This window comes from Capricornis sumatraensis, chromosome 10 (genome assembly GCF_032405125.1).
Source record: "Capricornis sumatraensis isolate serow.1 chromosome 10, serow.2, whole genome shotgun sequence".
Lineage (NCBI taxonomy): Eukaryota > Metazoa > Chordata > Mammalia > Artiodactyla > Bovidae > Capricornis > Capricornis sumatraensis.
The window spans coordinates 57,256,027-57,271,861 of NC_091078.1; the positions used below are offsets into that span (position 1 = coordinate 57,256,027).

Consider the following 15,835-nt stretch of genomic DNA (forward strand, 5'->3'; position numbering starts at 1 on the left):
TCGAAGAGCATGGAGAGCCCTCCCTCTGTCACCATCTGCTGCCATTCACCAGGGAAGTAACATCAATTTGGGGGCCCAGGCCCCTTTGGATGACAGAAGACAGTCCCATTTTCTGGCAGACTGCTCACAGCTGAGCACGTGGAGAACCGTCCGTAAATGCATGCGCACTACACCTGAAAGGGTGCTTTTGTCCCCATTTCTTGATGTCCTGAAATTTCCAACTCCACCTTCAGTCCAGCAGAACCCCACTTTTGGGAAGCCTGAACCCCAAATTCTCTCATTCAGGTTGGATGCTAAAGGCAAACAAGGTTTCACAATCCACTGAGCATCAAAGAGAAAGCCTTTGTTTTCTTCCCCAGACTTTGCAATAAGGAATTAGGTAGTGCTGGGGCTTCCCTGGTGGCTCAGTGGCAAAGAATCCAACTGTTAATGCAGGGGACACGGGTTCCATCCTTGATGTGGGAAGATCCCACGTGCCGTGGAGTAACTGAGCCCGTGCGCCACAGCTACTGGGCCTGTGCTCCTGAGTCTGGGAGCTGCAGCTACTGAGTCTGCGAACCTGAGAGCCTGTGCTGCACAAGAGAAGCCGCTGCGATGAGAAGCCCGTGCTCCGCCACTGGAGAGTAGCCCCGATCACCGCAACTAGAGAAAGTGCACCCAGCACAGCCAAAAATAAATGAGCAAAACACAGTTTTTAAAAAGATTTAAAAAATAAACGAGGTCATGCTATGATATGAATGACATCACACGGTGGTGGCTGAAACCTGTTTTTCCTGAGCAAGCAAACCTGAGTCAAGACACACGGCTGGAACTGTTGCTCAACCCCACGTTCCAGAAAGCTTTCTCACTCTAGTCCCACCAACAGGAGCAGCAGCTATACTGAGCATTTACAAGCCAGGTTCTGTGCTAAGCATTTCCAGGAATATCTGGAGGCAAGTTTCGCAGGCTTTCTGAGTTCATTTCCTCATCTGTAAAATTGGCATAGACACCTCACAAGGCTCTATTACTGACCACATGAAGTATACATTCATAATCCTTTAGCGCACTACCCGGTACATTACAGCACTTTAACTGTTGTGATGAATATTCTCTTAGGCTTTTGATCTGAATTTGTACGAATTTGATGAACCATGCTGTCCAAATCTACCCTAAGTTCAGAGAGCATGGGACACCAAATTATCAGAAGATAAATCTGATTATTCAGTTCCTGAGCTTAGTGAGAGATACTTATATTTTTCAGTGTTGTGACTAGAGCTGTGACTCAGAGATTCTGAAACTCCTGTCTAAGGTGGAGTATTGAATGGTACATATATTTTTGAAAATTTTCCTTAAAAGGCATGAAATGCAGCTCTTTATACATTTCTAGATTCTTACCATGCTGGCAAGGCTTAAGGTGGGCAATCCACCACCACTACCAAGGTCAAAACTCCACACAAATCCTTTACTTCTGTTGGTGAGATAGGGTATCCCCCACTCCTCATGGGTGATCTACAACCCAATTTGAAATACAGAATATTCACAAAAAGAGAAGTCTATGGTTACCTGGCAGTATAGGCTAAGTGCCCAGAAATGGTCTGGATGAGGTAATAAGTGCACATGACTTCCCTCAGGCCTGGAACAATCTCAGAAAACAGCGGTCCGAGTAGGGGGGCAGGGAGGGCTGACCATCATCAGCTGAACCTGGCAGACCAGTAAGACCTGGATGGGTGGAGCAGAAGAAAGGTGGCATTCCTGGAAGGAGGAAGGGTGAACAAAGGGAGGTACAGTGAAACCAGGCTGAGAAGAGTGTCGGACATTCCCTTCAGCTCAGAAGAAGGGACAGGCAGATCGTCGAGTAGCACGTATATTATTATCTGAGCCATGTGAAACCAAACTTTGAAATTATGAAATATACTCTAAAGGGACACGTAGACATCTAGGGATAGTCGATGAGGACTACTGACGAGCACGTCTGTCCTCATCACCAAGTTAAGAAACAGCACTAAACGAATCCTGGAAGTGTTCGGTGCCCTATCCTACTTGTATCCCTTTCCTTTTCCCCAGTCACCAAACTGAATTGTTTTCTTTCCCTGAAACTGAATTGTTCTGTATTGGTGCCTACTTTTGACGTCTTCCTGAATGCAATCACTCTGGTATGTACACTTCTGTTACTTTGTTTCTATCATCAAATATGTACTGCTTTGCGTACATTGTTTGAACTGTAAGGAGAAAACAATATAATATTGTGTAACACTAGCAATGTAATTCTCTAAAGCAATTCATTAAGGTCTGTTTCACAAAAGTATTCTGGAGACCCACGAACATAACACCCAGCTTAGTTAATAATTAAGAAAATGCAAATTAAAACTAAAATGAGCTATCATTTCACTCACCAGACAGGTAAAATTTTAGAGCCAAATTTGAATTTGGGGGTGACACATTCAGTCTATAACTTACATGCATCTTCCAGCCCTTATTCCATATATTTATATATGTGTAAATTACAGACTGAATGTTTGTGTTTGCCCCAAACATATGTTGAATCCTAACCCTCAATGTGATAATAAATATTAGAAGGTGGAGCTTTGGGGAAGTAAATAGGTCACGAAGGTGGAATGCTCGTGAATGAGATTAGTGCCCTCCTAAGCGGAGACGAGAGCTTGCTCCTGCCTTTGCCATATGCAATACAAGAGGAGATGGCTGTCTACAAACCAGGAAGCAGGGCTTTGCTAAACATCAGATCTGCCAGTAGCCTCATCTTTGATTTCCCAGACCCCAGAACTGTGAGAAAAGAATTTTATTTAAGCCACCCATTCTGTGGTAATTTGTTATCCTGGCCCAAACTAAATCAATGCAGAAATTTATCTACAACTTGTTTACCTTGATTATAGATCATTCCACTCCAGTATGTATAGACCTCCTATATTCTTTCCAACTGCTATGTAATATTTCACAGCATGGATGAATCATAGTTTTACCAGTCCTCTGTTAACTTCTTTTGAACAGTTGAAATATTTGGATTTAAAAAATTCAAAATGTGCAGAAGAGAACATCCCTTCTACGTGTCAGTAGCTCTGGTCTGGCTGCAACCAAAGTTACCAGTTGTAACAGAGAGTGGCTAGATGCCGACCAATCCCATTGCTTCTTCCTTGATTTCAGTCGTGGTGAGTTAACTGGCTGTGTTTGACCAACACAACCTGGGAAGAAGTAACAAACACAACTTCCAGAGCTGGCCAGCTTCTGTGGTGTTCCGCCTCTCAGATAACCAGCTGGCTGAATGCAGAGGGTCCAGAGGAAGAGTCTATGCAGACGCTAGGGGACGGTGATGCCACAGGACTGAAGGAGGCAAACTTTAACTGTCAACTGTCAACTGCCAGTTTAGTGTAGTTTGGGGTTGCTACTTCAGCTAGCATTAACACATGAGCTTCTTATTTATCCTGAGATGTTCCACATATGTGCTCAGTCACTAAGTTGTGTCTGACTCTTTGTGACCCCGTGGACTGCAGCCCACCAGGCTCCTCTGTCCATGGATTTCCCAGGCAAGAATTATTAGAGCAGGTTGCCATTTCCTACACCAGGGGATCTTCCCAACCCAAGGACTGAACCCATGTTTCCGGCATCTCCTGCATTGGCAGGTGGGTTCTTTACTACTGTGCCACCTGAGAAGCCCTTCACACAATATACACAAGCAATTACCATTCCTGTATCAATAGATATCTTCATTTAAGGTTGTTTCCAGTTTCTTCCTATTTCAATAACACTACAATAAACATTTTAATGAAGGCTTCTAGACATATTCCACCTTTAAGAGATCGTGTTACAAAAGTAGTAGGTACCTAGGAACCTGCTCCAGCTCAGTCAACTACTTCCCATCTTTTGCTGAATTCAGCTTGAGTTCAAGTTGGCATGGTGCCAGCCTGGGCAAATGTGAAGTTACTCTCTGGCTCAGAATTCAGTTTGATGTTGAGACTCTACTTTCTGCATGGGCTGATTCCCCCCTCCCCCACAATAACCTCTTACTTACCTATTTTTTTCCACGCTCTGAGACTCTGTCATCATAGTCCAGTATGTGTGCCCTTGGTCCCTTTCCTGGATTTGCCAAGATGTCAGATTCTCCCCAGGCTCCAGACTCCTAGCTTGTGCATGTCTTCTCTACTCACGAACTCCACTGATTTAATGGCTGAATATGTGTCTGTGCAGGGACCATTCTAAGTGCAGAGGTGGGAAGCACTTCCATGTGAGGAATGGGTGAAATGCCCTCTCACAAGAGATGACTTTATACTACATCTGAGGTGTGATAATGGAGAGAGGGGGCTAGGGGGAGAGAAGGATTCCATGGGTTTATAGTTGGTACTGGCACTGACAAGGAACTGCTGAGAAAATCAACTTAGGAGACCTAAATTTGTGCTTTTCTTTACATTCAGGTTTTTCACATATGGTACACATTCATTTATAGATTTCACCTCTCTTATTTAAGAAGTCTATAAAACTTGAACTATTAAAGCTGTAACTACCACTTCAGGGCATCACTAGTCTTGAAATTAGTCCTTTTTCCTCTACCCTGTAGGTGCTAAAAGCAAAGCACGATGCAGGTAAGCTGCTTAAAGGCAACAGAGAAAGAAGAGGAAGTATGAACATAATTTCCCTCCCAGCTTCTCAGCCCAGTGATCTTCATCTTCTGATTTTACACATTGTACTTGATGCTGTCTACAAGGCTTCCCTCGTGGGTCAGTGGTAAAGAATCCACCTTCCAATGCAGGAGATGTGGGTTCAATCCCTGGGTGGGAAAGATCCCCTGGAGGAGGAAATGGCAACCCACTTCAGTATTCTTGCTGGGGAAATCCCATGAACAGAGGAGCCTGATGGGCCACAGTCCATTGGGTCACAAAGAGTTAGACAAGACCGAGTGACTCAGCACACAGCACACATTGCTGTTTCTCTACTAGACTATACTCCATGAAAACAGGAACTAAGTCACCTTGTTCATCACTATACACCCAATATTTATGATAAGTGTTCTCACATGGAACATACTTCATAAGCTGAGATTCTGGCCTCCAACAGCCACCAATTCCTTGCTCATTAAAAACATGAGACCTTAACAACTAACAGGCCACATGGAGAAAGTCCAGGAGATAGAGGAAATAAAATGACCAGATCTGCAGAGCAGGTTCTGGCTCAACTAAACCATCAAGCTTTCTACTTTGGAAGAAGTAGAGAACAACCCATCAACAAATGTATAGTACCCTGATCAACAAAAACGTGGGTCAATAAACATCTTGGATTTTCACTTTTAAGTCAGTAGCTCCTTTTCACTGGGGAAAAAGAGAAGGGAAAAATGTGGTCAAATTTCTCCCTGAAGGAGAAATTATTCTGCATTCAAGTTAAAGGTGTGAAAAAAACACAAAACCCCCACAAACTTTCTGAAGGCTGTTCATGGTCCATAAAACCAATAAACCCAAGTTAAGAATCACTGGCTTATGGATCTATTAGACAAATCTTGAGATCTCTAATCTTTATCATCATATTTAGCTCCTGATAGATCTGATCCCCATCCTTCAGTTCAGTTCAGTTCAGTCGCTCAGTCGAGTCTGACTCTTTGTGACCCCATTAATCACAGCACACCAGGCCTCCCTGTCCATCACCAACTCCCGGAGTTCACTCAAACTCATGTCCATCAGGTCAGTGATGCCATCCAGCCATCTCATCCTCTGTCGTCCCCTTTTCCTCCTGCCCCCAATCCCTCCTAGCACCCGGGTCTTTTCCAATGAGTCAACTCTTCGCATGAGGTGGCCAAAGTATCGGAGTTTCAGCTTCAGCATCAGTCCTTCCAATGAACATCCAGAATTGATCTCCTTTAGGATGGACTGGTTGGATCTCCTTGCAGTCCAAGGGACTCTCAAGAGTCTTCTCCAACACCACAGTTCAAATGCATCAATTCTTCCACGCTCAGCTTTCTTCACAGTCCAACTCTCAGACATACATGACCACTGCAAAAACCATAGCCTTGACTAGATGGACCTTTGTTGACAAAGTAATGTCTCTGCTTTTCAATATGCTATCTAGGTTGGTCATAGCTTTTCTTCCAAGAAGTAAGCCTCTTTTAATTTCATGGCTGCAATCACCATCTGCAGTGATTTTGGAGCCCCCAAAAATAAAGTCTGACACTGTTTGCACTGTTTCCCCATCTATTTCCCATGAAGTGATGGGACCAGATGCCACGATCTTAGTTTTCTGAATGTTGAGCTTTAAGCCAAGTTTTTCACACTCTTCTTTCACTCCCATCCTTCTTCTCTCTGCCAAAAGAAAAATGCAACACACGGCAATAAAGGTGTCAGTAGTCAATGGCTGAAACGAATCTTTATAGGAATGCCTGTGCTATGCTTTCAAATTTGGAAACTCTGGCACTTCTCTGCGACTGGGATATGCTAGCCTCTCAATTTACACCTGTTTTATATCATATTAACTTTGCAGGATCCCCTCCCGAAACATTCTCTTATCCCTCCAAGAATGTGGAAACGTGCTAACGTGGTGGCCGCAGCTCATAGCTGACTGCTTTGGCTTCGTGGTTGCTGGATTTCCTGCACAGGGCTTCCGGTGCCTGGAAGGGCTTGGGTGAAGATGTCTTTCATGACAGCTATTGATCTGAAAGACATCCAACTGAGAAGACTTTCAAACCTAGCCCAATCCACGTGGCTACTCTTCACTCCATTTTACCAAAGGCTTTCAGTTTCATCTTATTGACTTCCCCAAATGACCTAAGTGGACAATCTGAGAAAAACTGAAGTTCAATGACGTCACACAAAAGCCAAGGCTTTGACATGACCTCAAATCTGCTGGGCCAAATAGCACTAGCTTAATGGCCCCAGTTGCCTCAGGGGAAAAACTGCAACCTTTCAAGGCCCCGAGACAGGTGATCATTTGAGCTTCAAAGCTGAGAATGGTTAGAACACCTTCCCTATCCTGTAAGGTTACAGGGAAGGCCGAGCCGGGCGCTGCAGAAATAACTTCCGCCTAGAAAAAAATTGTCGTCACGGGGCGAGCTTCCGGTTCCACTCTGTCCCGTGGACCGAGACTTTTTATTCCAATTGGCAGTCGTCCACACCCCAAGGCTACCCCACCTAGCTGCTCCCTCGGGTTTCTCCACACCCTGCGGGGCCGTGTGCACGTCTCGAGGGTGTGACGGTTACGTGACGACGTCACTTCGGAGAACGGTGCAAAGCGAGTAGCGTAACCGTGATCTTGCAGGACCGGAGCCTTGTCGCGGAACAGCGCGCCTAGCGCGTGGAGGCGGGACTAACTTATGACTGACGTCCACACACACTTACTGCCGTTCTGATTGCTTCTCAAATAAGCCAATGAATGCGACGACGGAGACGGCAACGTGCCCTCGCCGCCAGAAGTGGCTCCGCCCCCTCCACTAGGGTGCCCTTTGGTCGCCATGTTTAGTGTGGCTACTGCCTCTGCTACTTTCGGCTCTTTTCTGGCTTTCCGATGCCCTTGCTGAACTTCTTTCAAAGCATTTCTTCTCTTCCACCATCAAATTCGTCTTCCTCGGGCTTTCTTCTTGCTCGCTGTTTATCCAGCCACACTTAAAATGGCAGCTGGAGGCGGGGCCGAGGTGGGGGCATGCCCGACGCGGTGACGTCAGCGCGCTGCGTGTCGGCAGGTGGAGGGAGAAGGGAAAGTTTGGCCAGTGCGTGGGGCTGAGGTGGAGGGCGGGACAGAGGGGCTGGGCCCAGGCGAAGCTCTTGTCGCTGCTGCTGTGGAGGCCGAAGCCGGGACCTGGGCCGGGGAGGGGTGTGCCGGCCGCAGAGGAGCAAAGAGGCGAGGTTCGCGGGTGCTTCGAGCCCCCCACCGCTCTGCCGCGCGGCCACCCAGCGCCAGGCGCCGTCCGACCCGTGGCTTTTCGCTAGGCGGTTGGTGGGGGCGCGGCGGCAGCGGTTGGGGGTGGGGCGAGGCGCGGCGAGGAGAAGAGAGAGGTCAGTGAGTTTGCGGGAAGGCCAAGTGTCGTGCCGCCGTCATGACCGAAGACTCCAGTGCCCTGCCCTGGTCCATCAACAGGGACGATTACGAGCTGCAGGAGGTGATAGGTGAGAGCTGGCGCCGCGGAGGAGGGAGGCGCCGCGCTGGGCGGCGGGTGACGCGCCGGAACGTGGGGTCCCGCGGGAGCTCGGGGAGCGCAGGACTCTCAGATATTCGTGGGCGCTCGAGTGGCCCGGGGGTTGGTAGGGCGCGTGGTGAGGCTCGGGGTTTGTGCAGCTCCTGCAAGGCGTGGAGGGGATTTTGAGAGGCGCGCCTGTGCGGCGAGGTGGGGTGGGGTCTGGGAGGCTCGTCAGAGATTTGTGTGGCGACAGATGTTTGAACCTGAGCCACAGATGTGTCTGAGACAAAAAAGAAAAGTGAAGATGTGGGACAGCTTTACAAGGCTTTGCGAGGAATGGGGTATTGCAGTTGGGGGCTAGGCCATCTATTTGTGGGGTGATAGGTTAGGGTGTTTCTGTTCAGTCCTGCATCCGCGTGAGAACCCGCACGAAGTGCCAGGCATGGCTCGGGTGGAACTGGGGAGCCTCTCCAGGTGAAGCTGCAGGTAAGGCACTGAGCGACATAGACCAACTTACGACTGCTTGAAATTGACTTGCCAGCCAGGGAGGTAGATCTAAGTAGGCAAATAAAAAGAATTACAGGTTTTGGCAGGTGCTAGCAAGGGAACAAGCAAGATGTTCTGAGAGACCTAGTTGGGGCCATTTCAAGGAAGATGCTTTTTCTGAGGTGTTCACATGTAAGGTGAGCTCTGAAGGATGAGAAAGAGTCTTGAGGGCCAAGGGAAGATTGTTCCTTACTGAGAAATGAGGAAATGCAAAGGCCCCAGAGAAGGGAAAAAGCTTGATGTGTTTTAGGACCCGAAAGAAGACTGGTAAGGTTAGAAAGGTAAGAGAGGAGCCAGATTTTAGGGACCTTCTTAGCCAAAGTGAGTGTTTTGAAATTTTAAGTATTTCTGGAGGGCTTCAAGCAGAGACATGATAAGATCCAACGGTGGTTGTGTGTGGAATGGATTTGAAGGGGGTCTGGGAATACCAGCTGGCAGAGATCACAGCTTGCACAAACATGAATAGTAATTATCAGAGAGGCACAGTGACTGGGGGAGGGTGGGGACTGGGGATAAGGGGAGTATTTGTCGGACAACAATAATCTAGTGATCTTAGAAATCAAAAGGGAGTGGGTTTAGCTAAACAGAAGCTCGAGCCAGCGAACATCAGCAGACCCCTGTGTATTGGAGGAAGAAGATTGTCTGCTTTGCTAGATCAGCATTCTGTCCTAAATTAGTTTTATAACAAAGAGTGGCTGAAAACTCCTTAGCTGTCTTGGGGGTTGGGGAGAGTGAGTGTTTATTGCATTGTGTCAGTGTTTAGAGAAACTTTGTCACATTTCTTTCTTTTTTTTTTCCCCACTTGCTTCTTGTGTCAAAACAAATCTGGGGTAAGATTTATGTGAAGACATCCAGTCTTTTTCCTTAAGCCGCTTCATGGATCTGGTCCTTACTGTGTGCCGCATCTTTGGTGTGTACTGGTTCATTCTAAAAACTGTTTCTGAGTACCTCCATTAGAGTTTCATATTGAAAAAAGGGATTAAGTGGGAGATTCCAAAACGATGTCTAAAAAAGCAAGGAAAAGGGGTCTCTGTCATTTTAGAAGAGGAATTTTGCTTTACCTTTCCAGTAAGGTGTACATCTTTCTAGGGTGGAGAGTAGCATTGTGGTTGTTAATGCTTTTGGTATTTAGGTGGCACAAGGCTCTAGAGCTTTAGAAACTTATTGATTTGCTATTCTCAGACCAATAGGGTGTCTGTGAGTGAGCAAAAGGGAGGCTAAGCCCTCTGGGGTAGGGTTAGTCATCATCTCACTCCAAAAGTTAAGAACTCTCAGGTGATTTGACCACTTTATTTTTAAAAACAACTTTACTCTGAGATATAATTTCACCCATTTTTTTTAGTATAAAATTAACCCATTTTAAAGTGTAAAATTAAATGATTTGAGTAAATGTATTGTGGTGCACCAATCAGTATAACCCAGTTTTAGAATATTTTCATCACCCCATTGAGATCCCTCATGCCTGTTTACAGTTAATCCCTGTTCCTACCCCTAATTTCAGGCAATCGCAAACCTTTCCAACTCCATAGATTTTCCTTTTCTGGACATGTCATGTAGATGGGATTGTATAATATATAGTGTTTTGTGTTTTGCTTCATTCACATAGCATAACATTTTTTCATTTAAAAAACAATTTATATACCGTAAAATCCACCTGTTTTAACTGTACAGTACTATTTTTTTTTTTTTTTTAGTAAATTTACAGAGTTGTTCAGTCATCACCACAATCCAATTTTAGAACATTTCCATCATTCCAAAAAGATGCCTCATGTCCATTTGCAGTCACTCCCTGTTTCCACCCCCTGCCGAAGGCAACCACAAATCTACTTTCTGTCTCTATAGATTTGTCTTTCCTGGACATTTTCCCATAAATATGATCATATAATACGTGATCTTTTGTGTTTGGTTTCTTTTACTTGGTGTAATGTGTTTTGAGGTTCATCCATATTGCTGCCCGTGTTAGTACATTATTCCCTTTTATTGGATACCTTTTGATGGACACTGGATTGCTCCCGCCTTTTGCCTATTTTGAATAATATTGCTGTGAGCATTTTGTATCAAATCTTCAGGTGAACATGTTACGTTTTTCTTGAGTGGAATTGCTGGGTCATATGATAGATTTATTATATGTTTAACTTTTTAAGGAACAGATTTTAAAGTGACTGTGCCATTTTACATTCCCTTCAGCTATAAATGAAGATCCCTTTTCTCTGCATCTTTGCCAGCATTTGTTGTCTGTCTTTTTGATTAAAGCCGTCTTAGTGGATGTGAAGTATATCTGATTTTTTTTTGTTTTGCATTTCCCTACTGACTAATGATGGAGAGCATCTTTTCATGTGCTGATTTATTAGCTTTTCATGTCTCTTCTTTGGTGAAACATCTATTCCAATCTTTTTCCTGCTTGGGTTGTCCATTGGGTTGTTCTCTTCTCATTAAATTATAGAGGCGAGTGTGAGTGTTAAATGTCTATTCATTCTGGATATGAGTCCTTCACCTGATACACGATTTCAGATATTTACTCTCAGTCTTTCCATTTCTTTGGTAAGGTGGGACAGCAGGGGGTCAGGACTTGCTGGATCTTAGTTCTCTGACCAGAGATCGAACGCCGCCCATGGCAGTGAAAGAGCCAAGTCCTAACCACTGGACCACCTGGGAATTCCCTTATTGTAGCATTTCCCACCCCCCCACCCCCCCAGTTTTATCATTTTCTTAATGGTGTCTGCTAAAGCATGAAAGTTTTGAATTTTGATAGAGATTACTGATTGTGCTTTTGGTCTTGTATCTAAGAAATCTTAACTAGCCCAACATCACAAACATTTTTTTCCTATGTTTTCTTCTAAGTGTTATAGTTTTAGCCCTTAAATTTAGTCCTCTGATGTATTTTGAGTTAAGTTTTTTGTAAGGCATGAGGTAAGGTTTTGCAGATACAGATGCGTGCGTGCATGCTCGATCACTCAGTCGTATGACCCCAGGGACTGTAGCCCCCGCAGGCTCCTCTGTCCATGGTGTTCTCCAGGCAAGAATACTGGAGTGGGTTGCCATTTCTTCCTCCAGGGGATCTTCCCAACCCAGAGATCAAACCCAGGTCTCCCACATTGCAGGCAGATTTGTTACAGTATGAGCCACAATGGAAGACGTAGAGATATTATAAAAGTGCAGGCAGATTCTTTAACCACTGAGCCACCTCGGAAGCCCAAAGACACAGACATAGAAAGGTAAAATGGCCTGTCCAAAGTCAGAACTAGTTAGGGGCACAGTCAGTACTGGTGTCCAGCTATTGCCTAATCCAGGATTCTTGTCCTTGCATCTGCATTTTGATTGATTTTTGGAAGTAACTGAAAGATGGTGGTCATTGTCCCACCTTAAAGGAAATATCCTTATAATGGGAAAAAAAAACAAACAAACTTGGAGCAGATTTTTTTGTAGATAACCCTTTTAGTTAGATTTATTCTCTTCTGCGTATCCTTTTGTCATTTTTAAAGTGTTCTTTTTCTTGCTAATAAGTTCCTGCTACTGCTAAGTCGATTCAGTCGTGTCCGACTCTGTGCGACCCCATAGACAGCAGCCCACCAGGCTCCTCCATCCATGGGATTTTCCAGGCAAGAGTACTGGAGTGGGGTGCCATTGCCTTTTCCGAATAAGTTCCTAGAAGCTCCTGATGTACTTCCACTCCACTCTTCACACACTGTGTCTCACTTCATCTTCTCAAAAGGGAGGAAAAAAAGTTTTTCCTTGAACTACAGCTTAGTGCAAGCAGCAGGGGCCAGTAAAGCTGTACAGTTATTTAACTTTGCTTCATGCTGAAATGTTTGAAACACAGTATTTTGTAATAAGCTGTAAGTAGTTTTCAAAATGAATTTTTGTAATTTCTCCAGATTATACTCTTTTTTTTTTTTCAGGAAACAAATGATCAAAGTCTGGAAAAAAAGGCTTGAGGGAATCTTTTGAATATCTGTTTTCAAAGATTGTATTTTATGGAAATAATATAATGGTGTCTCCTTTCTTATCAAAATATATATTTATTTGAACTATATATTTTTTTTTGCATGTGCTTCTTAGAGCTGTATTTGTGGGCTTAGTTTCTCGTGCTGTTTTGTTCTCTAATTTTTTAGCAAAATCCTATAGAGCAAAGAAAATTCCCTTCCTAGAACATAGTAAAAAAGTATAGGTTGGGGATTCAAAGGACTTCCTTTTAAAAAATTCTATTATCTTAAGCATGTTTTGGCAAGGGTCTGAAGTTCTCTAAGTATGATTACTGGTAAAAGATGTGGCATTGGTCTCACAGTAGTCGTTCACCTTCTCAGTGTTTCTGCGCTCCTTCCTGGTCTCTACTGTTGCATTAGAATTTCTGGCCAGGTGTTCTTGATGTGTGTTGAAGCAACTGAAGAGTATGGACTTTGGGGTTAGACTGACCTGGAATTCAAATCCTGGCTTTAGCTCTTGTTACCTATCTGATCTTGGGCAATTTATTGGTATTGGTTTTGTTTTCCGGTTTTTGTCTGTAAAATGGAGATAATAGTACATTTGTCATTGGGGCTGTTGCATGGAATTACAAGTGTAATTGTTTATAGGAAGCTTTTAGCTCGTATTTATTACTCCATACTGATGATTGTTATCCCTTTGTTTTTTTCTCCTTCTATTTCTTACTTTTGGTACTGCCATAAAATGTGAAATATCTCATGATTTGAAATCCTTTAACACTTGTAATTTTGTAGTATTTTGAATCTGTTGTCATGTTTATTGGAACATCACTGCATCTTTTTTTTCTTACTTCCAGATCTCATTCAAGTTTAGATCGCTTTGGGGATTTATTCTGGACATGGTAGTACAGCTGTGTAAGGCCCTGGATTGCCCACAGTACAATATAGTGGCAAAGTGGGAAATCAGTCTGACAAGGGCTTTGCCATGTTGCTTTTGTTATCATGCATTTTGAAAAACCTCAATAAATATTTAGTGTTTACCTCAGCCTAGGTTCAGAAAATTGTTCTTTAAGATCTGTTTTTAGTAAGGTGTGATTCACCAACCTCTGATACTTTGGTGAAGGCATCCCACTTAAGTTTATTCTCTAATACCTCCCCCGCCTTTTAAATTTTCATCAGTTGTTCACTAGCTACACATTTGATGTCTAAAGTATCAGTTACCAAGTACAGATTGCAGGATCCCACCCCTAGCTCCTCCATTAATGTGAAAGACATGTTCTATTGATAGAGTGATGTTTAATGGTTAGTGTATTTTCTCCCCTGATTGGAAGACTTCACTATGATAACATTGTCAGGAAGCCACATTGAGCTAACAACCTCATAGGGTTGTTTCAAACAGGGATTGCATTTGACTCTCTGTAATGGAAAACAAATAATAGTGGCTTAGTAAAATACTTTTTCGACTCCTTTATATGACAAGAAAACTGAAGTGGCAGCCTGGGTACTATGAGGCACCCAGACTCCTGGTTTTTCACTCCACTTCACTTAGCACTGGACTTGCATTCTCAGAGTTGCAAGATAGTTGTTCCACCCCTAGCCTGTGCTTGTGTTCCAGACCAGAAGAATATGGAGAAAGGACAGAGTCACGTGACAGCTCAGGTGGTTCCCTTTCAAAGGGCTTTCTTTCCTGGAAGCCTTACTCAGTGACTTACATTTCCATTTTATTGGACAGACTGTGTCATTTGGCCATTTGCAAATGAAATGATGCTTTTTATCCAAGCACATTATTACTTCAGACAAAGTAGGTCAAAGTTCTGTTATTAAAGAAGGGAAAATTGTGTGTTGGATAGGCAACTAAAAGTGTTGGCCTCGTGTTTTTTTGTTTTTGGTTTTTTCAAATTAAAATAGTTAAATAAGACATTGCAAGTAAATAATTTAACCTGACACATAATAATCAGTTAATAAACGTTAGCTTTAATCTGAAGAGACAGTTGCCTACCAGTTAAGAGCATGGTGTTGAAACATCATGTAGTTCTGGTTTCTAGGCCCTTCTGTGCCCCTCAGTAATTAATGACCTGTCTTACCTTTGTTTGCCTTGCTTTGTAAGATCAATAATACCTAACTCATGGAATTATTGTGAGAATTAGATGGGAAAAAAATGCAAGTAAAGAGAGTGCTCAGCATAGTATTTGGCACACAAAGTAAGAGCTCAGTAAACGTTAACCAGTGCTTATGACGGTAATGATGAGGTAACAGCCCTGAAATCTTTGTATGGAGAACGAGCATGATTTTTATGATATTTTTGTGTTTATTCTGCCTCAAGTGAGCAGATTTTTTTTTCTTTAAAGTGTATGCTACTACTCAATTGACTAATCCATTCACCAAATATTTACTGACTTTTGTGTGTTAGACACTATTTTGGATGCTAGAGGTAACAGCAGCAAAGCAGACAGAAATCCCTTCTTTTATGGACTTTATAATCTGGTGATGATGAAGAACAAATAAAAGTAGGGGAAGGGATGGGAACCCCTGGGGATAGAGATGAGTTTTAAGTAGGTCAAGGAAAGCTTTCCTGAGACAGTGACATTTGCAGAAAGACGTGAAGGAGGTGGCGAAGCGAGCGTTGTGATTATCTGCAGGAAGTTTGTTGCAAGCAGAGGGAACAGCAGGAGCCAAGTCTTGGAGAAGGAGCACGCTTCTGTGACTAAGGAGTAAGGAGACAAGGGTGGCTAGAGCAGAGGGGAACAAGGCTGAAGGGATCAGGAGAGTAAGGTGGTAGGAATGGGTGGTCCTGGCTGTCAGATGGTATGAAGCCTAGTAAGTCCTGGCTTTTGCTTCACATAAAGTTTTAAAAGGATTACCTAGGCTGCGAGGTGGGAAATAGTTTTGTGAGGGAATAGGAGTGGAAGGGGAGGTTATCTGGGGGAGAGAGGTAGTAATGGAGGTGATGAGAAGCGGTAAGATGCTGGTATAATATATTTTGAAGTTAGAGATATGCCTTTGAATTAGATATGAGAAGTATCCAAGATTTTTTGGCAGGAGCATCCGGAGAGATGGGGTTACTATCCATTGAGATAGAGATCACCAGAGTAAACAAGAGAGATGATTCATTGTAAAACCATCAGGCTTCTTGAATAATTACTCAGAGCATATGGCAAAGCGACTTTATTTTTATCTTTGTATGGAGAACAAACATGATTTTTATGATAATGACTGCCCTTACAGGTGTTTCTGTAAAGGAGTTTTAATTTTCACTATGACTCTGACAAGAGGGCTAATTGAGAAG

At 43.6% G+C, this 15,835-nt stretch overlaps 1 protein-coding gene across 1 annotated transcript in view; it reads left to right on the forward strand.

Annotated features, from left to right (window-relative positions):
• The first annotated feature begins 7,810 nt into the window (after positions 1 to 7,810).
• The window catches only part of OXSR1 (oxidative stress responsive kinase 1), an 83,201-nt gene continuing 75,176 nt past the window's right edge, over positions 7,811 to 15,835 (forward strand). Inside the window, exon 1 of the mRNA XM_068981826.1 lies at positions 7,811 to 8,072. Coding sequence (XP_068837927.1) covers positions 8,003 to 8,072 — 70 coding nt within the window. The 5' untranslated portion in view covers positions 7,811 to 8,002. The remainder of the gene's footprint in view (positions 8,073 to 15,835) is intronic.